At 45.5% G+C, this 27,815-nt stretch overlaps 2 protein-coding genes across 4 annotated transcripts in view; one reads left to right on the top strand and one right to left on the bottom strand.

Moving 5' to 3' along the window:
* Positions 1 to 4,084: 4,084 nt before the first annotated feature.
* On the bottom strand, positions 4,085 to 27,139 carry LCMT2 (leucine carboxyl methyltransferase 2). Of its 3 annotated transcripts, none has more exons than XM_072851107.1 (14): positions 27,024 to 27,139; positions 26,574 to 26,698; positions 24,900 to 24,981; positions 24,384 to 24,564; positions 21,861 to 22,017; positions 21,228 to 21,417; positions 20,647 to 20,754; positions 19,330 to 19,420; positions 16,924 to 17,181; positions 15,742 to 15,972; positions 12,268 to 12,365; positions 6,959 to 7,146; positions 6,734 to 6,869; positions 4,085 to 4,475 (listed from the first exon to the last, which is right to left on the bottom strand). In XM_072851107.1, the coding sequence occupies exons 1-14, from the start codon at positions 27,060 to 27,062 to the stop codon at positions 4,308 to 4,310; spliced, it is 2,052 nt and encodes a 683-aa protein (XP_072707208.1). In that variant the 5' UTR covers positions 27,063 to 27,139; the 3' UTR covers positions 4,085 to 4,307. The 3 variants fall into 3 exon arrangements, with proteins under 3 accessions (XP_072707208.1, XP_072707209.1, XP_072707210.1); XM_072851108.1 differs by having other exon boundaries at positions 19,330 to 19,372; XM_072851109.1 differs by lacking the exon at positions 26,574 to 26,698 and having other exon boundaries at positions 27,024 to 27,136.
* Positions 26,966 to 27,815, top strand: part of DCHS1 (dachsous cadherin-related 1) — an 87,387-nt gene continuing 86,537 nt past the window's right edge. Inside the window, exon 1 of the mRNA XM_072851104.1 lies at positions 26,966 to 27,466. The gene's annotated coding sequence lies outside the window, so the exon portion shown is untranslated. The remainder of the gene's footprint in view (positions 27,467 to 27,815) is intronic.

Below are 27,815 nucleotides of genomic sequence, written 5' to 3'. Positions count from 1 at the left end.
CAATGCTTGAAGACTACACCTCCCTCCTTGGTCTGCCAAGCAAACCAACATTGCTGCCTGGTAGCCTAGTGCCCAAGGACTACACCTCCCAGCATGCCCTACAGGCCATCATGGCTGCTTGGCTGTTTTCTGGTGGAAGACCTCATCTTCCAGCATGCCACACTGACCAACATGGCTACCCGGAAGCCCAGTGCCGGAAGACTTCACCTCCCGGCATGCCGCGGGCCCCAGGGTGGCGTGAATTATAGCTCTCTGGGGACGCCATCCTTTCCCCCTGCCTTCTTCCCACCCCCGTGTGGGACCCAGAAGCCACCACAGAGCCCTGAGCCCAGCCTCAGGAACCCCAACACCAGCCTGGGGCTCACCCGTGATCGGCCCTGGTTTGTCTCTGATACTGCCATAGCCCACGCACCCCCCACTGCCCCACTCCTCTGGAACAGTCCCGACCCACCTCAGGCCCCTGCACATGCTTCATGACCTTCCCCAGGGCATCCTTTTCCCAGCGATCCCCCTCCACTTTGACATGTCCCCGACCTGACCCAGGCTTCCCTGCAGCACTACTATGGCTCATCAGCCTCCCTACCCTGACCCAGACTCCCTCCAGGCTGGTCCCAGTGCTCAGACATCCCTGCATGCCTGGGTGTGGCCCTTGCACTGCCCCGGTGCACCACCTTCCCCCACCATGGCCCCTAGCTGCCCACCACCCCAGTGCTGCATCTTCTTCCAGCCCCAGTGCAGTTCTCCCTGGGCTCTGTCCTGCTACATGCCCAGGCTCCCCCACCATGTGTCACATTGCCTGGAACATTCCTGTTTGCAGGGATGCCCCTGCATGTGCAGGACCTGCAGCCCCAAACACGGACCCCTGCTCACCTTCTCTGCAGTTTCAGCCACGTTCTTGATCCCTGCCGGCAATGCTTATCCTCAGACTGATGCAACATGATGACCCCGAGCAGCACAGCCCCATCCAGTGCATGGCCTCTGTGAGCAGCACAGTCCCCCATGCCCACCCTCAGATACAGTGGGTACAACCAGCCCCCATGACCCACAGCTGTAGCTCATGGGGAACAGGGGAGCATCACCATTAACCCCCGAGTTGGGGCACCAAGAGCTGGGTAGCAGAGCTCAAGAGCAGTTTGCTGAAAGTTAAACGGAGAGCCCAGGGATGCAAAAAATGGAAAAAGCAGTATTAAAGGTGACAAGAGTAAATGAAAAGCACTACTGTGCAACAAAGGGAAAGCCTAGAAAACCTCCAGGGGATGACAGGGAAATGGAGGACTCCACAGGCACAGAAAGCTAAAGGGGCGCGGAGTGGGGCTGGGGCACACCGAAAGGAAAGCAATGACCCTGGAGCACACAAAAAAGCACTCGGAAAATCTTGGGACAGGGGAGAAAGTTCAACAGGAAAACTTTGTGGCACACTGCAATACAAACACATGGCCCAGGGGTATGCAGAAAGGCACACGGAGGCCTTGGGGCAACCCAAAAATGTGAATTGAGGGGTTCAGAGGGCAAACGGAGGGCTCTGGGGCACTACAAAATACAAATTAAGGTCTTGGTGCATACCAAAAGGGCCATCATGCATTCTGTGGGGATCAATATAGCTGATTGAAGCTGCCTGCAGGTGCTCCCTGTTCCTGTCTGTCATGGTTTAACCCCAGTTGGCAACTAAGCACCACGCAGTGGCTCGCTCATCCCCCAGTGGGATGGGGGAGAGAATCTGAAAAGCACAAGTAAGAAAACTCGTGGGTTGAGATAAGAACAGTTTAATAATTGAAATATAATAATAATAATAATAATGAAGAAAATTAAAGTAATAAGAGAGAGAGAGGAACAAAACCCAGGGGAGGGGGGAACAAGCAATGCATCCGCTCACCACCCGTGGACTCATGCCTAGCCAGTCCCTGAGCAGCGATTGCTGCCCCCCAGCCAACTCCCCCCAGTTTCTATACTGAGCATGGAGTCATATGATATGGAATAGCCCTTTGGCCAGCTTGGATCAACTATCTTGGCTGTGCCCCCTCCCAGCTTCTTGTGCACCTGGCAGAGCACGGGAAGCTGACAAGTCCTTGACTAGTGTAAACAGTACCTAGCAACAACTAAAACATCAGTGTGTTATCAACAATATTCTCATACTAAATCCAAAACACAGCACTATATCAGCTACTGGAAAGAAAATTAACTCTATCCCAGCTGAAACCAGGACACTGTCAAAACCCCATCTTCCAGAACCACCCACATAGGCCTCAGGCTCAGACACCCTGGGGACACCTGTTTGTTGCAGGCAAACTGAGGAGCAGCCTGGGGACCTCACACAGCTCTGGAGGGTGATGGGAAATGCCGTCAACAGCCCCAAGTACTCATGGCAACACAAAGGAAGTCCCCTACAACCACATGAACAGCACAGGGGTTCTTCGGGAATCCCCAGGGACCCCAAAAGGTTCCAAGAGACCTTGGGACCAGCCTCCACCTCTTCAGACCAAATGGATAACCCTCCTTCTCCTGGCCACTGTCTTCTGGCACCTTCTATCAAGGCTAAAGGGACCGCAGGAACCACAGACAAGAGTACAAAGAATGAAGCAACTACTTATTAATGCACATAAACAACATCTGGCAGTAAGTCTGCCATGGGGCTCAATGCCAATACACTGCCCCTTCTCTTGCAACACCTTAAGAGTCATTAATGGACCAGCATTCAGGTTTGGTGAGGAAAGGCTGACTCCTGCTGCTGCCTGTGGTGTAGCAAGTCACCAAGAAGCTGTCATCCACGCCTCCCCCCCCACCCCTAAGACTAGAGCTCTGCAAGAAAATTTCATGTATCTCTGGTCATTCACCACCTCAGCAGTGTGACTGAACGGGTCATGCCAGGACTCTATTGATCCAAGACCTAAGATCTGAACACACAGCCAAATGCTGGCTGTCAAAGAGGGAGATTACGGTAGTGATCCTAACCAGAAAAACATTGTACGGGAGTTAGTGAGGTCCCAAACACTATCCCTGAAGACATTTAACAGTTAACTTTGAGAAGGCACAGGCCTGGTGCTGTGCTATGCGGCAAATAAAGCTTGGCCTTCAAGCCTGTGTTGTGCCGCACATAGCCTCGCTTACAGGATGTTAGCCGCTTAATAATGGTAACAAAGGAACCTGAAGACAGCTCCCACTTGGCACTGGCAACTACATCACCTGCATGTCCTTCTCTTTATCGTACAGTGAAGCAGCAAGTTCTCAAGTGAACATCCTTTTGTTTGACAGTAGAAATGATGAGTGGTATTATTTTGTTCTAAGAAAGTAAGAGCTCAAGAGACCAAGTTGTTGGTGGAACCTCTCCACAGGCAGGATCCACTGCATGCTGTGCTCTGATTGGATGTCACTCTAACTCAGCACAACTCCATGTTCCCAGCATCTGAAGGGACATTAAGATTATTTAGATTATCCTCTTTTTCCATCTGGTCTTAGCTTCAATAAATGGCATTTTAATCAATACCTTTCACAGTCTGAGTGCTTTTCTTACTGGGATCACAAAGAAAACTAGCTCCAGTGCACTACTTCTGTGAATCCATTCTGCATCTTTTGTTGTCTTACCTTTGCATCCTGTCCTGACACAAAGCAGCATAAGCTCTGAGTTAATTCCATAGCCTGCTGGGGATGTAAACTGGGAAGTCCTTCATGGATTCATACTGCAGTTCCTAGCATCACCTGATTCATGTGCCCTCTGCAGCAGGAAGACCATGTTCAAGTGCATCAAGTTGCAATTCCTCTTCTGGCTCCTCCTAAACGCCTCAGTGAATTGCACTTCTCATCTTTTTTATTTACACGCTCCCCACCTGAGGCCCTGCCAAGTCACAGGACCTCCCCAGTCTCCTCCAGATCCTGGACACTGGCCAGTCACAACTGCAGGAGGAGGGAGCTTGATGGGAAACGGAGCCAAGTGACTGCAGGGCCTACTCCTGCTCCAGTGTCTGCCAGCTGCTTGGATACACTCCAGGCCCAGCAGGTGTCAAGTCAGCATTGTGCAGAGTCATGTCCCTTTTGAACACAGCACTGTTCCTCCTTTCACCTCTAAGGACTACTGCTGTCACCACAGAGCTACTTTTGAGATACTTTATTTACAGCAACACAAACAGCAGTACAAAAAAACCAGACAGATGAGGTATGCAACCCCTTGTCATAACTGTCCCTCCTTATCCCACCTTTACAAATGCATTCTGGACACAAAACCTTTGTGGAAACACTTTGCTGCTCTTGGACCTACAAGTGAAGAGATGTCTCACCACAGTGCAGCATCTTGGTTCAGTCCTGTTTGGTCCCAGTCAGTGGCTGGTCAGGATGCTGCTGAGGCTCAAGAAGACAGGATCCGGGTTCAGGTGCGTCCCAAAGGAGAAGCAGTTCCCACCACCACCAATAAGCAACAACTCCTTCTCATTTGGCAGAAAGACACTACTGTGATTATGTAGCATTAATGGCCATTCCAGATGATCCTAAAAAAGGAAAGGAGATTTTGAACATACAGGACTTCAACACGTGTACCTCATACAATGCTGCAGAGATATTTCATATGGTACCTTCATTAGAATGTTAAGAACAGCCACACCGGGTCCCATCTAGGACCATTTAGTCCACTATACCACCCACGAATGTGGGCAAAAATAGATAGCTAGAGAACACAGGAACAAGGAAACCATGATATATTCTTCTAGCATACACCACGCACCCAACAACTTGCAGTTCAGTAATTTTTAATGAGAGAGAATGTCTTTGTACTCCCTGAACCTTAATGTTTTTCCTTCCAAGAACATAGCCAGTCACTTTTTCAATCCATGTAAACTTTTGGCATTCGTGTCCTGTGCTTCTGAGAAGCACAGAGAAAGCTGCCAGCCAATGGTAGCTATCACCTTTTAACACATGTATCAAAGCAGTAATACTAACAGTGCCCAGTACTGCGCAGAAAATCACTGACAATTCCAGTCTTTCAAAACTTGGGACCAGTCCACATACACTGTACAGTACTGTCAATACTTCAGCACAGTACTGGTAGGTTCAAAAGCCTACAGAGTTTCGCCTAAGTCAAAGCAAACAGCTCATAAGCAAAGGCAGCTACCAATCTATCTGCATCCACTTATTCAATGTAAATAAAAAAGTTCTATCCTTTTAGATACAACTTTATTATTACTATACCCATCCTCACCGCTAGCCAACAAGAGTAGCCTATTTTGTCTAAAGGATACTAGGCCACTTATAACTTCTGCTATAGAGAGTAAGAAAAAACTAAACTACATTTCAGCATACTTCATGCTTTATGCCCTCCAGTCAGCCAGATGCACACATACTGCCTATTAAAAAAACCAGACCAGTCACAAATTCCAGTTTCACCAAGGACAGGATCCATATGTAAAGATATCTAAATAAATTTGTTTATTTACATAAAAGATAAAAAAAAACTTGTCAAGGAACAGAAGCTTTCTCATAGAATCATAGAATGGTTTGGGCTGCAAGGGACCTTCAAAGGTCATCTAGTCCAACCCCCCGCCTCCAATGAGCAGGGACATCTTCAGCTAGATCGGGTTGCTCAGAGCCCCATCCAACCTGACCTTGAATGTTTCCAGGGATGGGGCACCTACCACCTCTCTGGGCAACCTGGTCCAGTGTTTCACCACCCTCATTGTAAAAAATTTCTTCCTTATATCTAGTCTGAATCTACTCCCCTTTAGTTTAAAACCATTACCCCTTGTCCTGTCACTACAGGCCCTACTAAAAAGTCTGTCCCCATCTTTCTTATAAGCCCCCTTTAAGTACTGAAAGGCCACAATAAGGTCTCCCCAGAGCCTTCTCCAGGCTGAACAACCCCAACTCTCTCAGCCTGTCCTCATAGGAGAGGTGTTCCAAGCCTCTGATCATTTTTGTGGCCCTCCTCTGGACCTGCTCAAACAGGTCCATGTCTGTCTTGAACTCCAGGCAGTATTATCAGAGATGAGGGCTACTCACAGATTCAGACTAAGTTTTGCCCAGAGTATGCCAAAATCCTGCTATGTGCCATCACCTGTATGATTGTTCTTCACTGAATCATAGAACAGAATCACAGAATAGTTGAGGTTGGAAGGGACCTCTAAGTATCATCTAGTCCAGCCACCCCTGTTCAAAGCAGGCTCAACTACAGCAGGTTGCTCAGTACCTTGCCCAGTCAGGTTTTGAACATCTCCAATGATGGAGACACCACAGCTTCTCTGAGAAACCTGTTCAGTGTTCAATCACCCTTACAGTAAAAAGTTTTCTTATGTTTAAGTGGAGTTTCCAGTACTTCCATGCTGTTTTCTTCTTGTACTTCAGGCAGCAGCTATAGCACACAGCAATTTCCACCATGAAGTTTTTAACAAAATTATACCACAGACCTCCATAAAGACTAACTGAGGCTCTGGTTTGATCTGTTCTCTTCTTCCATAGGCATGCTGAAATTACTATGCTTGTGCACATCTCAGTTCTGCTTCCCCTGTCTGGAATAGAGCAGCTCCATGCCCTCCAGTCTTCTGCACACTCAGACTCCCCCTCTCTTAACACTATTATGTTCTCTGGGCTGGTAAAAGCACTTCAAAATTAGATTCTACCTCAAACAGGGAATGTTTATTCCACTCACAAATTTGCCTGCTTTGCATTCCCTACTCCATTTCAGGGAATAGCCCTCAAGTTACCACGTTCCTTCACACAGCACTGTTTACCCTGAAAGAAAAATTTCAGTACTTACCACATTAATTGTATAGTCCAAGCAGAGACCAGTCATTAAGTCAATGACAGTGATGCCTGGCACAGAGGATGAGTGAAACCACACTCCACCAACAAGCAGAAGTTTTCCATCATGCACATGTGCAGTATGTGAATACCTGTGAGTACAAAATGAGATTGAACTCCATTAGTAAGAGAGGTAGGCAGAGACAGGCCGAAGATTCACTGCTGAATGCCTTCTGCTTACCTTGGGATGAGAGGAGGGCGTGTCTCTACTGTCTGCCACCGAAAGCCATGTTCAAGCTCCCTCAGAAAGAAAACTGAACCTAAGGGCTGCTCAGCTGCTCCCAGACCTCCGGCAATTAGCACTCCTCCCTTCCAGCTACAGGCACTGTGAGAGTGACGGCTTTCTGGTACTGGACCCTCAACAGGAATCTAGGAAAACATAAGTCCAAGGCTGAATTTTGCCAAGCTAAGTGTCTTCTTCATGTCCAGACTCTTAAACGGTCTCTTCCTGTTGCATGTCCTGTGGGATGTAACGTTCTTTCCTGCCATAGGATAGGAACAGTTGCTGGAGGGGAACAGAATAAGCATGATAGCGAACAATCAAAAAAAGCCAACCTGCACATGTTCCTCTAGGGATGGCTAAGTAGAGGTGTTTCCATTTACACTATCTCAAATATTTCTCTGGCCCTCAGTATATTTAATATAGTTCAGTCTCTAGAGGGTTTTATTTCTGCACATTTATTAGAGGTAACTATCTGCATGCTTGCGTGCTGCTTTCTGTTCAAGACATGCACCTGAGAACCACAAGTTTACAAACACATGAGCTAATGCAGTGACCAGCAAAGCAGGTAATCAGTGGCTCAAACCATAGAGCAAGATAAAATGCTGAAGTGCAGTACTAATATGCAGAAAGAAAACCTTTAGTGCAAGCACTAAGGGAAAAAATGTAAGATGAGGGGTTTGAAGGAGTATCATAGCAAACAAGCTGTGGATAAAATTTCAGAGGACATCTGGTCCATCCCTTTCTCCTAAAGCAAATCCAACTATATCTATTATGATCTAGAAAGATAGTTATTTAATAGTTTCTGAAAGTCTGCAGTGACAAGAATTTCTCACCTCTTTAGGCAGTCTATCGCAGCACTTTACTGTCTTCACAATTAATAGCTTTTCTTAGTGTCCAGTTGAAACTGCCCTTTCTATAGCTTCCTTGTACTACCCAAAGTAAATATGGAGAATAATTTGTTTGTCCTCCCTGCAGCTATATTTTATATATTTGAAGATTTATGTCTATCTTGAATCTTCTCCAGACTCCATAGCTACAAGTCCTTCAAAATTTTCCCCTGTAAGGTATGTGGTCTGGTCATTCTCGTTGCATACCTCTATAGAGCTGTATTGCATCCTGTCCACCTCTTTTTCTCAGGAATCAGCTTTGGGTATTTTACAAGGGTCCTGCTGAGATTAAGAGCACTGAAGAGAATAGAAGGACCAGTTCATGTGTCTTACAGATAACATTCCTGGTTACATACCTGAACACACAGTTTAGGCCTTCCACAACAGCATGATAATTGCTTACTCATGTTTAGCTTGTGATCTCCTGTAATTTCTCACCCTATAATTGTGCTATGCACTGTTTTTAAAACTCCATCTATCTTTAATAAACTGCAATTTGTTTTTCCACAAGTATGTCTTCCATGTCAAAGTAATTTTGAATTTTCATCTTGTCCACTAATGTACTATTGAGCCTACTCTGCCTGATGTTAACTGCCTATATAATATAAATACTCCTTGCTTCATCATTCTTGTCATTAATAATTGGACCCCAGGACTGATCCTGTGGGACACCACCGTTTCCATAGAGCATGATTTCTAAATACTCTCAAAGTCTGACTTCCAAATAATTTTGCACTACCCTGCAATACTCATGTTTAAATCATGTTTCCTTAGTACGTTATGAGAGTGTCACACAAGACGTGTCCTACTAAAGTCATGATACATACCCTTTCTTCAGGACAAAATCTACTGCCATGCCGTAGAAAAATAAATAACATTAAACAAATTACTTCTTGAACTCTTGTTGGTGGTCACTTATCTCCCAATTATCTTCCACATATTTAGTCTGTTACTATTAGTTTGTGTATTTTTGAGGACCTGAGATGAAGTTGATTTGGCTTCCATAAAAGAAGTTCAAAGCGTATGTAGAGGGTGAAAGCACCTGTTTCAATCTATTGAATCGCAGTCAATGCAAATGGAATAATAAGTAAAGGGGGAACTGATAAACAAAAACACAAAGAGACACAAACCTGATAGACAAGGGATAACGGAGACAATGCCAAAGATCAAAAGTCTCCAATCACTAATCCATGGGCCATTAAGAAACTCCAGGCATAGCTTTGGAGAGGGCCAACCTGGACTTTGCAACTGATAAGGAGGGGGAAGTGAGGAACAAGAGTATTCGGAAGACTCAAGGGCAGGCCTATGGGACTAAACAAAACTTATTAAGGAATGTTTAGGAGAAAGGGATTGTTGGGGAACAAAGAGGGGGAACAAACAGAAAAGGGTATAAAAGGGGTCAGTCACATGTAAACAGTCACTGGTCAGTGACTTGTCTGACTGAGTTCTGCACCTGATCAATCTATCTTATTGATAAACTCCTTTCTTAACTATCTCTCTGTGTAGTATCGCTCTCTACCCCATGCATGTGAGTGATGCAAGGACTAGGTGCCTGCAACTGCAGAGACAAGCATTAGTGAATATGAAGCCAGCAAATGGAGTCAGAGCAGGGGGGCAAAGCATTCCTGGGCCTTTTGTGCCAGCAACTGGAGCAAGTGAGCATTCCTGGGCCTTTTGTGCCAGCAATTGGAGCAACTGTCTCAGCAGCTGGAGGGGCCACAGATCTTGGCAGCATCTTTATGGCTCTCAAAGACTTTGTGTCCAGAGTGCCCACTACTGGGGGGGCCAGTGTGAGTGAATCTGGGACAATGAACTGGAGTCAGACTGGGGATGTAAGCACCCCTGGGCCTGTGCCAGACAACTGGGACAAGACCACTACAGGTCACAGGACCTGTGCATGTCCCAGATGCAATTACTTGGGTGACTGGGGCAACTGAATCAAGTGAGAATCTCAGTACCAGCAGCTGGAATACGAGCATGGGTCACAGCACCCATGTGCCTGGATGCCAGCTGCTGGAAGGGGGAACCAGTGCATTTGTATTTTCTCTGAGCCTTGCATGTATGTGAGTTTGCATCTCCAAGTCTTGCTCTCGAGACCTTTAACCATCTTGGTTGCCCTCAAGAAGAGAATCATAGAATCACAGAATCTGAGAATATCTTGAGTTGGAAGGGACCCATAAGGATCATTGAATCCAACTCCCTGCTCCTTGCAGGACTACCCAGGACTACTATGTATGATTAAGAGCATTGTTCAGATGCTCCTTGAACTCTGATAGGCTTGGTGCCATGACCACTTCCCTGGGGAGCCTGTTCCAGGGACTGAAGGCAGACTGAAGAATGAAGTGGAGCAGACTGAAGGACCTCACTAGCACACCATCCCTCAACCATTGGCATGCCGTCCTGTGGCTAATCACTAGCGAGCCTGGTTTTACCCCTTTCCCCCTTCAAATCTAGTTTAAAGCTCTTCCGATGAGCCCTGCTAACTCCTGTGCAAAGACCCTTTTCCCCATTTGAGAAAGGTGTACTCTGCCTGTCACCAGCAGGCCTGGTGTTGTGTAGACTGACCCATGATCAAAAAACCCAAAATTCTGCCAACAACACCAGTCACAGAGCCAGGTATTGATCAGCTGGGTCTTCCTGTTTCTTCCCTCATCATTCCCTGCAACTGGAAGGATAGAAGAAAACACTACTCGTGCTCCTGAACCTTTAACCAGTTGTCCCAAGGCCCTGAAGTCTCTTTTGATCGTCCTTGGACTTCTTATTGCAACTTCATTGCTGTCTACATGAAAAAGCAATAACGGATAATAATCCAAGGGCCATACCAGGGTAGGAAGTTTTCTTGTAACATCTTTGACCCGAGTCCCACGGAGGCAGCAGACTTCCCTAAGAAGTGGGTCTGGTCAGCATATTGGGCCTTCTGTTCCCCTCAGAAGATGGTCGCCTATGACAATAACCCATCTTTTTTTTCTTAATGGAAGTGGTTTTGATGCAGGGCGTAGGCCAACTTAACCTTGGTGACACGCCCAACCTAGATAGACCATCATCCTCATCATTGTTTGGTTCCACTTCCAGAGCCTCATACCTATTATACAAGGGCACCTGGGAAGGTGAGGTAGTCACGGAGGAGATGCGCCTGCTGCACCAGGCAGGAACTTGTTGCGATTCTCCTCTATCCCTTAAGTCACCGCATTCTGCTAGGCGGAGAGAGGATACGGAATCCTCCATATCGTGTGTCCTGTCTGCTTGACAGGTCAGTCCACGGAAAGGTAGGGTGCAATTCCAGTAGACAATCTCCTTCTCAGATTCCCTGATACTCTTCAACCTACTCACCTCCTCCCAGAGCCCTGCCACTAAGCTGAGGAGATCCTCTACATGGGCGCACCTCCCACGGGTGTACTCACTACTGCCGTCCCGTACTGGTACAGGAGTAGGGCACACCCTGCAGCCTGACACCTGGGTGGCAGCACGTTCCCATCAGAGCTCTGCCTGGGAAGCTGTGTCAGTTGCGGACATAGCCTTCTGCCAGGTAGATACCATTGCTCCCTGTTCTAGCCGGCAAAGTTACAGCGCCCTTCCGCGCAAACTGCTGTGCAAACTGCCGCGCCATGCCCTGGCTGCCGTGCCACGCCCTGTTTGCCTGCCCTGGTCACAGCACTCCTGGTCACTAGTGCTCCCTAGGGGTTTCTTTTATACGTGTGGGGGGCTGGGCCGCGGTTGCTCCTGGCCCTGTCTCTGCGCTCCCCTGAGGTTTCCCCAGTTCAGGAAATCCCCTGCACACTGCGCTACAGTGTCTGCTGCAGATTGTGCTGGCACTGGACCTGCTTCCCTCAGTGACTGAGAATGCTCATGGGGAAACCTTATCAACATGTATAAATGCCTAATGATGAAAGAAGACAAAGACAGAATGTTCTCAGTAGTATCCAGTGACAGGGCAAGAGGCAATGAGCACAAACTGAAATAGAAAAAAATCCACTTAAACATAAAAACCCCTCACATTTTACTATGAAGGTGGTCAAGCACTGGAATAGGTTGCTCAAAGAGGTTGTGGAGTTTCCATCTTTGGAGATCATCAAAACCCAGCTGGACAATATCCTGAGCAACCTGTTCTAGTTAGACCTGCTTTAAGCAAGGGTGGTGGACTAGATGATCTCCAGATGTCCCTTCCAACCTCAACTATTCCGTGAAGACTGCATTCCACTAAATAGCAAGGCGTTTACAAGTTAGCTCTAACTCTAATCACCGTGGAGTGTGACAGTACTGCCAATGCCATCTCCTTCAATATGGTAATATCACTGCAATTTAGTTGGGCTTCCAATACAGCAGCATGCACCTATGAAGTGAAGGCAATCTCTGCTCCCCAGGGCCTCCCTAAGTTCTTACCACACTGCAGGAAAGTTCTTGAGTGTGCAGGAAGTACCAATCCCCTAGCACAGGCTCCGTAGCCGAGCGGCCACCATACAGAAACAGGTACTTCTCGCCTACGGAAAAAGACAAGCAGGTGAAAAGAGAAGTTAGAATTTGGTATGTCACAAAAGCAAAAATTTCTGTTTGCACAGAAGGGAAGCTGACCAAAGAAATTAATGCAGACAGGCAGAAGTTTTATACACTGTTTATATTAAGACATCCTGCAACCTGACAAGCATTTTCAGGCAAGCAAGAAATTGTTTCATAGATACAGGAATTACTCTTGTATCTAGATCTTTCATAAGACACATGGAGGACTAAGTATTTTTACTAAGAAGCTGTATTCTTCACGTTTGTGGTCATTCAGAAGACCCCCATCATCCACTTACATTATATAGTTTCTCAATGTTTAAGGTCTGAACGGAAATCGCACACTATAGTCTCAAAAGCAAAAGGACAAAACATGTTTTTTATTATACCTAATGGACTTAAGGAATGAAAATTTAGGCAATGGAAAGATTACACATGTAGAACTAATAAAACTAGAAAACCCTAAGTACATAAATCATAGCAACATGATGACATCTATTTATCCCAAGAAAACAGATAAATCCTCATAAGAAAATAAGAATGTGTACTTGTTCATACAAAAGGGAGATAATGATAATTTAAGTGTGTAGGAGTTAATCTGGAGAAGCCTCAAAAAGGAGGTACAAAAGGTGCAAAAGTACTTTGGGTAGATGTCAAGGATGTGCGTTAACTGCCCTATGCCCTGTCAGCTCATTTCTTCATAACAGACTGTGCAAATAACACAAGTGCTGGTAACTTACTTCAGCTACAAAGCAAAATCAAGGCAAAAATGACACAATACAGTCTGACAGAGACAAAAATGAATGTATTATTTATAAAATTTTATTTACCCATTTAGCATTTGCTTCTTTGATATAAAATTTAGACTGGAAAGCTGAACTCTAAACTACATTATGGTGTTAATTAAACACTGCTCCACAAAGTCAAAGTATGCTCCAGACTAGACTAACAACTGCTTAACAACTCCCCTGGTGTTCCCCGTCAATAGCTCCCTGCCAGCTAGTGGAGAATGAAATAGCTTAAGAAAGGACTGCTTTCACCTCCTGAATTCCTTTAAGTCCCACCACTGACTTGCTAACAACTGCTGAAGTTTTTGCCCCTTACAGTCAGTATCTTTTACTAAACAAACCTTCAGTGTGCCACTGCAGGGCTTGATTCTAGACCTATTCAGAACTACTGAATGTTTGTCAATTGCTACTAGAAGAGTGACATTTCTTCTGAGGCACTTCTCCTGGATAAACAGCTGGGGATCCCGCTCCGTAATACTCCAGAATTAAAATATTATCCTTCAGAGAGGAAGTTCTGAAACTTTTTTCTGGTGTGATCAAGCATGAATAACTTTAGCTGTAAATGATCTCAAAGCATCAGTCTTCCAGAACAGGTTACATCCCCAGGTTTCAATTCTACTTACCACTGGGGGTTATGTGGTATATGAAATTGGAAGTTATCATATTTCAAGTGTCAAGAAGAGCTCTCAAAGCTTCTTTTAATTTCTTTTCTACTGACAGGCTCGAGAAGTGGGCCAATATGAACCTCAGGAAATTCAACAAGGCCAAGTGCAAGGTCCTGCACCTGGGTCGTGGCAATGCCCACTATCAATACAGACTGGAGGATGAATGGATTGAGAGCAGCCCTGCAGAGAAGGACTTGGCAATACTGGTAGATGAAAAATCAGATATGAGCCAGCAATGTGCACTTGCAGCCCAGAAAGGCAATCGTATCCTGGGCTGCATAAAAAGAAGCGTGGCCAGCAGGTCAAGGGAGGTGAGACCCCACCTGGAATACTGCATCCAGCTCTGGGGTCCCCAGCACAAGACAGACATGGACCTGTTAGAGTGGGTCCAGAGGAGGACCATGAAAATTATCAGAAGGCTGGAACACCTCTCCTATGAGGAAAGTCTGAAAGAGTTGGAATTGTTTAGCCTGGAGAAGAGAAGGCTCCAGGGAGACCTTACTGCAGCCTTGCAATACTTTAGAAGGGACTTATAAGAAAGACTGAGAGAGACTTTTTACCAGGCCCTGTAGTGACAGGACAAGGGGTAATGGTTTTAAACTAAAAGAGAGTGAATTTAGATTAGATATAAGGAAGAAATTCTTTACTATAAGGCTGGTGAGACACTGGCACAGGTTGCTCAGAGAGGTGGTAACACCCCATCCCTGGAAACATTCAAGATCAGGTTGGACAGGGCTTTGAGCAACCTGGTCTAGTGGAAGGTGTCCCTGCCCATGGCAGGGGGGTTGGAACTAGATGATCTTTAAAGGTCCCTTCCAATCCAAACCATTCTATGATTCTATGATTTACATAATGGCAGAACAGTATTCTCCATTCTGGTTTTTTGTTCCTTTACTAGTAATTCTTAACATTAAGAATTAACATTTGCTTTGCTTTGCTTTTAAGCATCTGTTTATCATTACAAAGCCTCACTCACTAGCAGTGCCAGGTTATGTGCTAAAAACCTCACCTGCACACCCACAGAGGAACATAGAGGCAAAACAAGGTGGCAAACCCAAATAATATCCTGTCTCAGCTACTTCCTAGACCCATCCCAGGAGAGCAAGCAAGCAAGCAGTTGCAAGTATATATTGCAGCACTTTCAAAAATGCATTATGAGCTTTTTTTGGCACTATACAATCATATATATTTTTTGATTCCTGCCCTGCATCTAGAAAACTAACAAGATTGCAGCTCATCTGTAATAAAAGTCATTATCACAAGGTATCTGCTGTGTAGGTTCTGTAACGAATCAACCATGTATTAATGGCATAGATAATTGAAATCCTGCTCAATTGTTGGATCAACCAATTCAGTTGCTCAGTTCAGGAAACTCAGCTGGGACTGCTCAGTCTTTCCATTTTGTCAGATTTAGTAAAGCCTCTCACAAATACTTCTGGACTTGACAAACAAAAAAGGCACAGCAAGAACTGGGTAGATACGATAAGAAAAATGCATTCAAATTAAGTTTAAGCCTTAAGTCTTTAAGCCTGGGGAAAAAAAATCACCACTGGAACAAAATCTTTACGAAATGTAATAGGATTCTCTAAAGTGACGATGAATCTATCAAGATGATATTCTTTCCAAAATGTTCAGCAAAAAGCTATTGTTTCAGACAAAGGAATACAACGCACCAACATTAACTGTATAGCCTGTACTACATAAAAAGTAAGGCTGTATCATGACAATTTGCCATTTAGACCTCACTGTCTGGACAGGACTGCCACATATATTCCGGAATTTGTCTACCTCCGCATACCGCAAAATTAAAAATTAAAAAAAAAGAGAAAAAAGAAAAAAAGAAGGGAAAGCCGCCGGAAAAAAAGCCCCCACCCCCCTCCCATTTCAACTCTTTCCAGGCTTTTTACCTTTGAATATTACTTCAGTTGTACTGTGTCTCCAACGCAAAGCAGCTGGTTCAGCAGCAGGCTGCAGACTTACAAGCTCCACTGTAATGTCATCTGGGTCTGAGGCATTAAAAGTTTCAGGGAACTTTAGCCACAACATTCCCAAGCCTGCACTTGATGGGGATCTTCGTCCTCCTACCACCAGGGCCAGACTGTTTGAGAGACATGACACAGTATGGTACAACCGCTCATCTGTGGAGATACAAAACATCACGGTTCACACAGATCTTTCTCCCATGACATTTATAGAACCATAGAATCATTTAGGTTGGAAAAGACCCGTAAGATCATAGAGTCCAACCGTAAACCTAACACTGACAAGTCCACCACTAAACCACGTCCCTAAGTGCCACGTCTACATGTCTTTTAAATACCTCCAAGGGTTGGTGACTCAACCGCTTCCCTGGGCAGCCTGTTCCAATGCTTGACAACCCTTTCGGAGAAGACATTTTTCCCAATATCCAATCTAAACCTCCCCTGGCGCAACTTGAGGCCATTTCCTCTTGTACTATCGCTAGTTACTTGGGAGAAGAGACTGACACCCACCTCGCTACAACCTCCTTTCAGGTAGTTGTAGAGAGCAGTAAGGTCTCCCCTCAGCCTCCTTTTTGCCAGGCTAAACAACCCCAGTTCCCTCAGCTGCTCCTCATCAGACTTGTGCTCCAGACCCTTCACCAGCTTCGTTGCCCTTCTCTGGACACGCTCCAGCACCTCAATGTCTCTCTTGTAGTGAGGGGCCCAAAACTGAACACAGTATTCGAGGTGCGGCCTCACCACTGCCGAGTACAGGGGGACGATCACTGCCCTACTCCTGCTGGCCACGCTGTTTCTGATGCAAGCCAGGATGCCATTAGCCTTCTTGGCCACCTGGGCACACTGCCAGCTCATATTCAGCCAACTGTCAACCAACACCCCCAGGTCCTTTTCCGCTGGTCAGCTTTCCAGCCACTATTCACCATGCCTGTAGCGGTTGTATCCGGTTGTTATGACCCGAGCGCAGGACCCGGCACTTAGCATTCAGAACTTTCAGATCTCTTTGACTGCCAGCATAAGTGCGCTGTGACATCACTTTTCCACTAGACATTATTTTGTTGTTAGCACAAGAACATCTTCCTTACACTTGCCAGCAGTATGGGAACTCACCCCATCTTTTATCAGGATTTTCCTTTTTCACACAGCCAGCTTTCCAGTAGCCTGCATGCTTAATTAGCACATGAAAATTTCTCATACGGCAGTGCTGTCCATCCTCCTCCCCAAAGCCTCCAGTGGTAAGAATCACATTGGGTTTTATAAGAACAGAGTGGTGACCATAACGTCTCAGGCCAGAAATTTCAGAGTGCATTGCACACACTGCTGCAGTGATACTCCCAGCCATCCTGGCAGGACCATCACGATGAGGAACTGTAAGCCAAAGAGAAGCAAAGAATTTATGCACAAACAAGAACATTTTAAATGAGAGATTAAGCAAGACTGTTCAGCTTTCCAAGAAGGAAAAATCGTGAAGCAAGTTGACAGAGCACAAAGACAATCTGACGTGCCCTAGAAATCAAGCTGTAATGCTTTAAACTACCACTGTGCCAACTTTCAACTTCTGCTTACTGCTCCCTCAATTCCTGACACAGTTCTCAGACTGCTTTAATGGGATGGAGGTGAGACTGGCTAAGAGACTGCAGTGTCCTAAACTGCTGTAGCAAGATAAGAATCACTGCAATACCTTCAAAAAGAGTACCTTTCTGACGAAGACAATATTTGGCTACTTAAATAGCAAAGAACAGCGGAAAAAGGACAAACACCTGGAAGCTGGATTTCAAAGTTTCTTGCTAGATTTTAATCCTACCTGCACAAAAGCACTGAAATAAAGTTCTAAAGCATGACGAATAATCTCTGTTAATTCCAATGGTTCTACTATAAGAGAGTATTTTCGGTTATCTAAATATCTTCTCTCTAAGTACTATATGCCTTAGTATGAAACAAGCTTTCAACAGAGGACTCTAGCTCACCTACACATTGTACAAATTGTTTTCTTTTTAATCAGTTTTGCATTTGCAACTTCTTTGTTTTAATCAAGTGCCTAACTCTTGTGTTATAAGAGATGATGAGGTGGAGGAGAAGCGAAGCAGCTCTCAGTCTATTTTTTGTATGCCATACCCAGAAAAATTGCCTGTACTGAATGTTGCTTAGTAAAAGACCCTGCTTTCTATTGTTTGATGAAGTCAAAAATTTCATCTCCTTGTGCTTAAATGTCTTCCTACAGATGGATCTTTTTAAGACTGAGGGGATTTTTTTATTTCAGAAAATATACTTATGATGTTCTGTTTGGAAGATTTAATACTTGCACTCTCTTGAACAGGGACCTAAATCTATTTGACAGGATAGCTGGGGGCGCATACTGGTATTTGAGACATACCTTTTGCCATTCCCAGTAAAAAATATCTAAGCATGGATAATTTACCAGACTTTGAAGGCTCTTGCTATCAGTTTTGAATACAACAGAGACAGCAGCAGAAAGACTCTATTCCTGTCTCTAATGAATGAAGTGTCTTCACTGTATTAATGTCAGTTAAGCAAATGTCAGATTTTTTTTTAATTTAAGGATAGATCCTATGCGTTCAGGAGCCTTTATCATTTAGCTTCAATTTCACTACACAATTTCAGATCTAATCAAGACAGAACACAATGCATTCAGTGGCCCTGGTGGCTTAAGGAATACCATCCTGCCTTATCCTTTTCCAGCTGCTCTTCCTGCTCCCTAGAACACAGACTTCGACTTTCAATTGCAGAGAGAACTACTTGTGGTGCTATACTGTGAACAAGACTAGTAATGTGAAACAGGTTAAAAATAACCTTCTGCTTTCTACCCTGAAAAAGGAAGCAAGCAGCCAAAAGCAGGAATTTCTTGGGACTGCTACTGCTGCAAAGTCCTTTTTATCATGGAAACAGTATCTTGGTCTTGGCTTTTCCCCAGCTGTACCACTTTTCTCCCATCTAAAAAAAGCAACATACAGATTTAAAAGCATTTCAGAAACAGAAATACTACATGTACAATTCCACCTACAGGGGATAACAAAACAAAGCACAAACTTTGTGACATGCTCCTGAGTGCTCTGCTGGACAACACTTTGATAGTGCAGTAAGTAAAACGTAACAACCTTTTAGGAGCTGGAAGGATAGAATGGCTCAGAGAGCCATGTATGGAGGCAAGCGGGAATAAATTTAAAAGGGAGAATCTCTGGGATGACAAAAATAGGAGGAGGAGCAGGGTAGACTGGCATTGCAGTCATGCACTGGAGGGGCCCATGTATAAACAGAAGGAAGAGCTGTTCAGACTGGAAGGTTCAATAAACTGAAAGAATGAAACTGATCAGAACCACCAGAGTCAGGACATGGCCCTGGCCTTGCTATGGACAGCAGAACCATTGTTAGAAGGATGGAGAAAGCTACTCAGATGCAACATCCCATCTGTTCGTTCCAGGGTTTTACTGTCTCCTAAAATCTCTCAGAGAAGTCTGCATGAGATAAAAGGATACTACGAAAACTAGTCAGATGTACCTGTCATATTGGATAACAATGGAGTCCAGGAAGGTTCCATCCCCTTTGATGCAGCCAAGACAAAGTAATGAGAACATTTCAGATGCCATTCCTGTAGCAAGCCCAAAGGAAAAAAAAAAAACAAAAAAAAAACAATCCCCCTCAAAATCTTAGAGCAAGCAGTAGTAAGGATCTCAGAATGGCCAGGGTGATCAAATCAAAGACCAACAGTGGCCAAAATCAGAAGATTAAAGTTGAATCTGAGGAAGAGCAAGGGTATAAATACCTTCCTCACCCCAACCTTCAAAAATTTACAGCTCACGGATTTTCTAAGCATGAAGCTGTGTCTTTGTATTGGACAATCCTTGACAGATTTCTCATCCATGAACCTATCCAGTTGCTCTTTGAACTCACAGAAACTTTTATCATCTGTAACATGCTCTGGCAAGGAGTTCCATAGCTTAATTATACGTTGCATGAGGAACTTTTTTTTTTTAAAAATCAGCTTCCCTTTATGCTTCCCAGTTCTGATAATAGAAAAGAGTGAGGGCTGTATACCAGAGGGATTAAGGTTTCTTAAAAGCCATGGAATATAAATGATCCCAAAGAAATCACAAATGTTCAAAGGTACAACATGGTCTCTGCTGGCCGATAATACATAAATATGATTTCCAGTCTGGCCATGGAATCACTCAGAGGCCGAAGCACAAGCAAGAGGACTGAACAGGAAGTCAGCAGCAATACTAGAGTCCACCCTGGCTTTTATGGATATTAGGGAATTGAGTATGTTCACTCCCATGGGGTGGGATATATTCAGCCAACTACATGGCTAGAAGGCATAAACATGAATTTAAAAGGCACAAGAAACCACAATATTAGCATCATTGTCCCAACTTCTACCAGAAGTAAAAAGCATATTTTGAAAAGTGATATCCCAAAATGAATGTAAATACTGAAAATGGAAGAATCCAGTATTTGTCCCCCGGCAAATAATTCTAAAAATTAGTTGCCCTCAGCACTAAGTGTGTATTTTGCATTTTTTATCTAATTCAATCAAGTTTGATTCCAGTAAGACCTGGATCTTACTGAAAACCACTCACTGAGGAAGGAACAAGAAGCTTTTCTAAAACCAAAGAGAGTCTTCCAATGCTACTTGCCCCAGCTTCCCATGGAGCTTCCTGCGGGCTCTGCATTAACTAAGTCTGATTCAAGATCCTTTCTGCCTACATGAATGCCTATGCCTCAGCAGCTCTGGTACAGAACTGTGACCATAAGAAATTGCAGACATCTTATCATATCAAAGCCAGGTCACTGGGGTCCAGAATAAAGGAGGGTTACCTCATATTCATCAAAAGGCTCCAGAGCCTGCACTCTTTGCTGCTCATCTTCTGGAGTACAACAGGTGAAAAACTCATTCATATCCATGACACGGCACTCAGTCCAGCCCTAAAATGCAAATCCCTCAAAATTATTACCTCTGGAAGGATAGAGACTCACTTCCCACATGAAAACAAAGAACCTAAATGAGCCTTTAGGAACAACAGCAGCCCAGAATCTGGTGAGGGTTCTTTGTGATTCTTTATGAGGATTCTTTAATGAGCCTTTAGAAACAACAGCAGCCCAGAATCTGGTGAGGATAGATGTCTTACCTGTAAAGCTCTTAAGAACTTAATTTATTATATCAAAAGTCTCAGAGGAACCCATCTTGCCTTAATCCCATACCAGAAAGTAGGCTGCAAGTTGGTTGCAAGGACCTTCAAATGACTAGTCATGCTACTAGAGAAGGCAGTGTTTCAGCCTTGGCCCTGTCTGCTTCAACCCCTAACTGACACAGCTGATGAATTCCAAAATTATTTAATGTTACAATCTATCCCAGGTAAATCATGCTTCATGTGTGCCCTAGAGCTGCAGGTACTTACCTTTTCAAAAAAGCGCCTCTGCTGTGCCTCACAATCAGAGTACTGTGCCAAAGAATGAAGGGCAGAGTTCAGCTGGCTAAAATGCTGCTGCATGACACGTCCAAAGGGGTCCTCTGGGTGCATCTGCTCATACAGCAGAAAGCATGCCTGAGAGAAATGCTCTGCTGCCCACTGAATCAAGGCATCTGACCTGTCAGGCAGATTGTGCATAAGAAATTAAATAATTGAGGGCCCACCTATCATGTGGCAGATGCAATCTATCTTCCTGCAATACCATAAAGCATGCTATTAAGGCATCCTGACAGAGGTAATACACAAAAGAGAATCCTGTGCTGGGGACTTATGAAATCTCCTCCCCCATCTGTGCAGAGAATTCAAGGGATGAGAAGAACAAAAAACTCAAAATCACTCCTCCAAGGTTCTTCTTCTTCTTTTTTTCCTCCCTTTTAGGATGTCATATGGACATCAATTACCCCATCACAATTATGATGTAAGGAGCTGTTTGGGACTTCCACAGAATTCCTGAGGCTTTAGTTATAAGACAGCAGGTCTCCCAGCCCCAGGTGACTTGCATACAAAGAAGCTTGTTCTTTTCATTTTACCACCTAGCTAACAGAGGATAACTCAACTGACCTGCTGTTTTCCATGTAGGTGAGCACCACCTCTGCTATGAAGAGGGTGGGGATCTCATTGTCCAGTCCTGCTTCCTCAAGGGCTCTCTCCAGCTCAGACAGCTCTGATAAATCCACTCCCAGTAATTTATAATCCTCTCCAGAAAAGGTAATGACTCCTGGGAGACAAAAATTATACAATCTCACTGCAGTGCTGATGCAAGACTGAGACCAAAAGGGACAAACAGGAAAATCAACCCCACAGGCAATCACTCACAAAGCTGTGCCCTTCAACTCAATTTCTTTGGGACACGTACAAGAAAATCACCATCACTAAATGAACCATAAAGGGATAGTGTCAAGAAGTGACCCATTAAATGCAGATCTACAACTCCATTATTCCTAATGCAAATTTCACCTTCAGGTTTCTCATAGAGTTATCACATTTACCATAACAACAAAACTTTACCATGTTTACTTTAACATTTTTATAGAACGACTCTAATTCAGAATTAAATCTTAAGGGCTCTCATTTATAGACCTTTCAGTTTAGGCTAAGACAGTACCATTGCTTTGATAGAATTTGAATGGTTTGCTTCACAACCATAAAACCATTCTCAAGTTTTTTGGGGTTTGGTTGGTTGGTTGGTTTTTAGATAGATTTCATTTCTGTAAAATGGCATTGAATCCTGAACCAGCACATACCAGCTCTCTGCAAACACCAGGACTAGTCTCATAGATCACCGTTCTCAGAAATAAGTTCCAACTTATGATTTGCAAGCATTATCATGGCATACCGCTGTACTCCATAAGAATAACATAAGCTATAGCTTGTTGACCTGTTTCAACCAAAACCAAATCATAAACAAAGCAAACAGTAAAGTACCTTCAGAAATCACCTACTCTATGTCCCTGTACCAGTGCAATCCAACAATTATACCTGTCCTGAGAACTGTTAATCTACACTGTTCTCAATGGCATCCATTACTGGAGGCAAAATGGGCCTCTTCAGAAGCCCATCCCAGTGCTCCCTGTTAATTTCTTCTAACAACTAACTTGTCTATCCATCACTTCCTGACCTCCAGACACAGAGAATACGGTATTCCCAATTCCTTTGACACCTGCCTTTTAGTAGAAGTACTTGAAGATTATTGGTATGGACTTCTTTGCCACAGGATGCTGCCGATACTAAAAATGTGAATGGATTCAAGAGGAAACTGAACAAGCTCATTGAAGAGCTCCTCACTAAGACTTGTTCAACTGCTCACGGGAGCCAGGGACTTGTGCTCTGTACCTAGCTCTGTAGCAGTCTTCCATCTGTATTTAAATTGATAATTACAGTCTAAACATAGCAGCTTACATATGTCCCTATTGGATTTCATTCCACATTTCCCAGACCATTCATGTACTTTGTCAAAATCCTACTCTCACCCACCATATTGCAACTTTCCCAGTTTCCTGCTGGTTTATTACATTTTCACCTTCTATAGCATATCATCTAGAACATTAATGGAAACCTTGAAGGAAATCAGATGCAGGAGGAACCTCTAGTGAACCCCATACTTTACATTCCTCCATTTTGCCACTCAACTGCCCCTTAGTACTTAGCTGGCATAATAATCCTTTCAGCTCTGCTTATATTCTACAGTAGTTTCATAAGGCTCATTTTTTCCTGCCTTGGAGAGGAAAAAAAAAAATCAGGTAACATAATGACTAATGTTTTATTACAGTCAAGACACCTAAGAGTCATACCTTCTCTCCTACCCATAAAGCCCATAAATCACAGCATAATTTAGGTTGAAAAGGGCCTTTGAAGGTCCAACTCCTTGCTCACAGCAGAGTTACCTGTATCAGGCTGCTCAAGGCTTTGTCCAGTCAAGCTTTAACTATCTCCAAGGCTGGAGATTCCACCACCTTTATGGGCAATCTGTTCCCATTTTTAACTACTCACATGGCAGAAAAAAAAAAACATTTTCATTATACGTAACTGGACTTTCCTTTGTTGCAACTTGCAGCTGTTGCCCCTTGACTGTTTGCTTCATGCCTCCAAGAAAAGTCTGGCTCCATCTTTTCTACATTCTCCCATTAGGTAGTTGAAAATTGCAGTAAGGCTCACGTCCCTCCCTCCCAGCCTCCTCTTCTTAAGGCTGAACAAAGCCAGTTCTCTCAGCTTCCCCTCCTATGTCATGTGCTCCACTTTATCATTCTCATGACCTCTCACTGGACATGCTGCAGTTTGCCACTGTCTTTGTACTAGTGAGCCTGAAGCTGGACGCAGTACTTCAGAAACTGTAACAGAAAGCAACTGAACTTGGTTTGATATAATCTGCTCCTGACAAATCCATTCTGGCAGCTATATATCTTCTTGTTATCTCCCAATGCTTACGAATGATGTATTTTTTCCAAAATATTTCAGAAAATGAACATGCTTTTCATCTACAACTTTGTAGTTCCTCTACCATCATATCTCACTTTTTAAAGGCTGAAGCTATGTTTGCTTCTTCTACACATTTAGTATCTAGAAAACCTGCCATAAATATCATACCTAATCCTTCCCTTCCAGTATCTCCCACCAGTGCTGACAACTCTTTCATTCTTTTGATCAGAGCAGCTTTTTGGCATGCCACATTTAGGAAATCCACCTCATATACCACAGTGTGATGCAGAAGACCCATGTCCTTCAAACGGAAGTATAAGGAGTCAAAGCCAGCACCTAAAGACAGGATCTGCAGAGAAAGTATCAGAAAAAGTTATACTCAACTCTAGCAGCATCCTGAGCATCTAGGTGTGAAAAATATCCAATAATATCATCTGTAGAGTGACAAAATCAGGCAATCTCCTGCAAGACGTAGAAGAATTTTGTGTAAGTATTGCCCCCTCCCAGATATTTCTGTCAAAGTAACAAATGGACAGCCACAATAGTGCCAGTCAGATTCTCTGTGCTCTTCTGGGAAAGGATCACAACAGATGCACTAATAAGCTACTGCAGTGCCAAGATACCAAAAAGACTTTTCACACATATAGTGGCAACTGCCAGTACACCTAGACAAAGAAAATGCACCTGTGTCCTAGGGTGGCTTTGGGTCTTCAGCAGGAAGTCTTGAACACAGTGATCTACAGCACGGGCGCGGATGTAATAACCCCTGTGGAATGAAATTCAGTTGTAATCACTGTCCAGGAACCCTATTTCTCCAGCACTGGCATCCTCCATTTCAAAAAACCCTTTTTTTCTCTCTCAGCTTCTACCCAGTAACCCCACAGTTATAGACCTGCACTGGGAGATGCCTGATGATTCTGTCATATCTAGAGCTTGTTAATAAATACAGATTTCCTGTATTCAGTAAGTGTATTAACCAACAAGACCATGGATAACCCAGAGAAAACATGTAGATATCCTAGCTGGACCTGTTCCATTTTGCATAAATAAACATTCACTGGATGAAAAAGTAAGAATTCAGACAGTTAGGATGCTCCGCTGCAATGTGGGTGGCCAATACCTGAGTTCCTGCCCCAAATCAGATGCCATAACAATATGAAATTAACTCACTTTACTTACAAGGGGCTATTGAGTATAACAAAATGAATGACAGTGTGTGCAAATGTGGTGAGAGGGGAACAAAAAAGAGAAGAGAAACAAAGTCAGGAAAGGAATTTCATTTTCTGTTTTTTGAATGAATGGAACTAAGTAAGTCTAACTCCTGGAAAGCATTTACCATTTGCCTAGTCTGGCAGGGACTGGTGCCTCTTTTTCCTTGGCATTCTCTTTTAGTTAGTTTCATCATGTCCCCAACAGGTTTACCAGTTCCTATCACCCCCTTTAACAAGCGTGTTTTCATCCCCATGCCTCGCAGGGACTAAAGATTTCACTAGATGTTCTAAGATGTCCCAAAATTCATGGTGACAGTGTTGACAACTGCAATACATAAATCTATGAATTTAGTTTGGCATGCCAATGTCATGTGACAAATCAACATAGGCTCAGCTTCCTGACCTGATGAGCAACACTCGTCTTGATAGGCCTGCAAGCTTCTTCTTTAATACCTTTTTTTTTTTTCCAGAATGAAACTCCTTTGGCAATTCACAGTCAATTCTGATTTCATTAAACTATTAGCCTCATATTATGTAAACTCCACTACCATATCAGCATAGAATCCTCTACACATACACATTAAAACATTCATGCTTGTGTCCTGCAAAGCTCCAGAGAAGACCTACTGTTCAGACACCACTGATTCAAAAGATAATATTGTTTCCCTGAGCCACCAAACACCTTACTGAAATTGTAATGTTTCTCAGAATTAATGAGAAAGCTATGGATGTGCTAACATTTTTAGTATGTTAGTTTTCAAATCTTATCTAAAGTATTTTTCAGCAGCATTGAATACTGGAGTTAGGAACCAGTCCAGTGACATATTTTAGTCAGAACAAAGCTTTCAATTTTTGCCCATAAGCCATGCAAAATTATACTAACAGCCTAAAAAGGTTACATTACTGAGAGACAGTGCTCTGCAAGTTGCTACTCTGTCACTATGCATACTTTCCTTAAAACGCATTTTAAAAAGCTATGCCTTCAAGAGAAGAGACAACTTAAGGGGCCTGGGGAATGACTAGGGCCCTTCTGCAGCCTGAGAGGGAGGCTGCGAGCCCCACGTGTGCCGGGTGCGACCCGCCGGCGCAGGCAGCGGGGCTCGGCAGCCACAGGAGCCAAGGGCCCCACGCAGCGCCCGCTCCTCACCGGTGGACAAGCGGGGCCCGCCGCCGCCGCAGCCCCACCAGGAGCTGCAGGAACCGGTCCTGGACATAGCCCCGCGCCGCCGCCGAGCACTTGCTGACGGCGCTGCTGCCGCCGGTGCCCTGGACCTGCCGGGACAAGGACACAGCGCTGGCGCAAGGCCGCGGCGCCGGCGCTTCCGACCGACACCGCGGGCCGAGAAGCGCCCGGGCCTACCGGGGCGGGACGGCGGGGCCAGGCAGCGCCAAGGGGGCTCCGAGGGGAGGGAAGGGCAGTTCCCGCCGGCGCCGCCGAACCCCGTTCACGTCCCAGCTGCCCCCCCCGCGTTTGCCCCGCCTCGTCCCCCGAGGCCCGTCCAAGCCCCGCCACCCAGACCGGGGCCCCGCCTGCGCAGAGACACTCGGCGGGTCCCCCGCGCGGAGGGGCGGCGGCGCCCGGCCGGGGATCACTCACGGCGGCGTGGCGCGGGGCGCCCGGACGCCCGCGGCCCATCCTGCGCGCACCGGGGCGTCGCGCCGCAGCGACGGGAAGCGCGAGCGCACCGCCGGGCGCAGGCAGTGACGCGCGGCGACCGGACGGGGAGCGTCAGAGGAGGGGAGCTGCCAGTGGAGCGCGCCGCCAGCGGAGCGCGCCCCCTGGCGGGCCCGCCCCGCCCGCTCCCCCCCGCCCCGTGCCGGTCCCTCGCCCGGGCGACTGGCCTGTACTGGCCGCCCCCGCGTGGGATCCCGGCCTGGCCGCCGCTGGGATCCCGGTCCCCCGGGTCCCGGCCTGGCTGCTCCACTCCCAGCGCTGCCGCCGCGGCACCCGGCGGACCCGCGAGCGCAGTCCCGTACCTGGGCCCGGTAGCGAGGGAGAGCCAGGAGCACGTCGCTATGGCAACGGGCAGCCTCTGCGCGGTAAGCGGAAGGGCGGGGGGAGAAGCGCTGCCTCAGGAGCCGGGTGCGGAGCTGCCCGGAGCGTGCGGGGCTCCCCGGGGCAGGGTGCCCATCTTCCTGGCGGGGTGCGGAGCTGCCCGGAAGGTGCGGAGCTCCTTGGCGGGGTGCGGCGCTCCCCAGAGGGTGCGGGGCTCCCCGGGGCATGATGCAGAGTTCCCTGGCGGGGTGCAGAGCTCAGTGGAGGGGTGCCGAACTCTGTGCAGCAGGACCCACAGTAGTTCTGCCCATGCTCTGTTCCCTGTGCTGCAGTTTAGAGTAGAGCTGGCACTGGTGACTGCATGTGTTCACAAGCTGGCAGTGTCGAGGACAG

The sequence above is a fragment of the Ciconia boyciana genome, chromosome 1 (genome assembly GCF_034638445.1).
Source record: "Ciconia boyciana chromosome 1, ASM3463844v1, whole genome shotgun sequence".
Taxonomy (NCBI): Eukaryota; Metazoa; Chordata; class Aves; order Ciconiiformes; family Ciconiidae; genus Ciconia; species Ciconia boyciana.
Note: the sequence above shows the minus strand (reverse complement) of the source record. Positions and strands in the feature narration are given on the sequence as shown.

What these genes read in the sequence shown, in the direction of transcription:
- LCMT2 (XM_072851107.1), bottom strand. Translation starts at nt 27,062, where the DNA reads ATGGGCCGCGGGCGTCCGGGCGCCCCGCGCCACGCCGCC. An exon ending in ATTGTTATCCAATATGACAG is followed by an intron (nt 17,182 to 19,329) that starts GTACATCTGACT and finishes TTTGGCTTACAG; the next exon opens with TTCCTCATCGTGATGGTCCT. An exon ending in TGGACTATACAATTAATGTG is followed by an intron (nt 4,476 to 6,733) that starts GTAAGTACTGAA and finishes TTCCTTTTTTAG; the next exon opens with GATCATCTGGAATGGCCATT.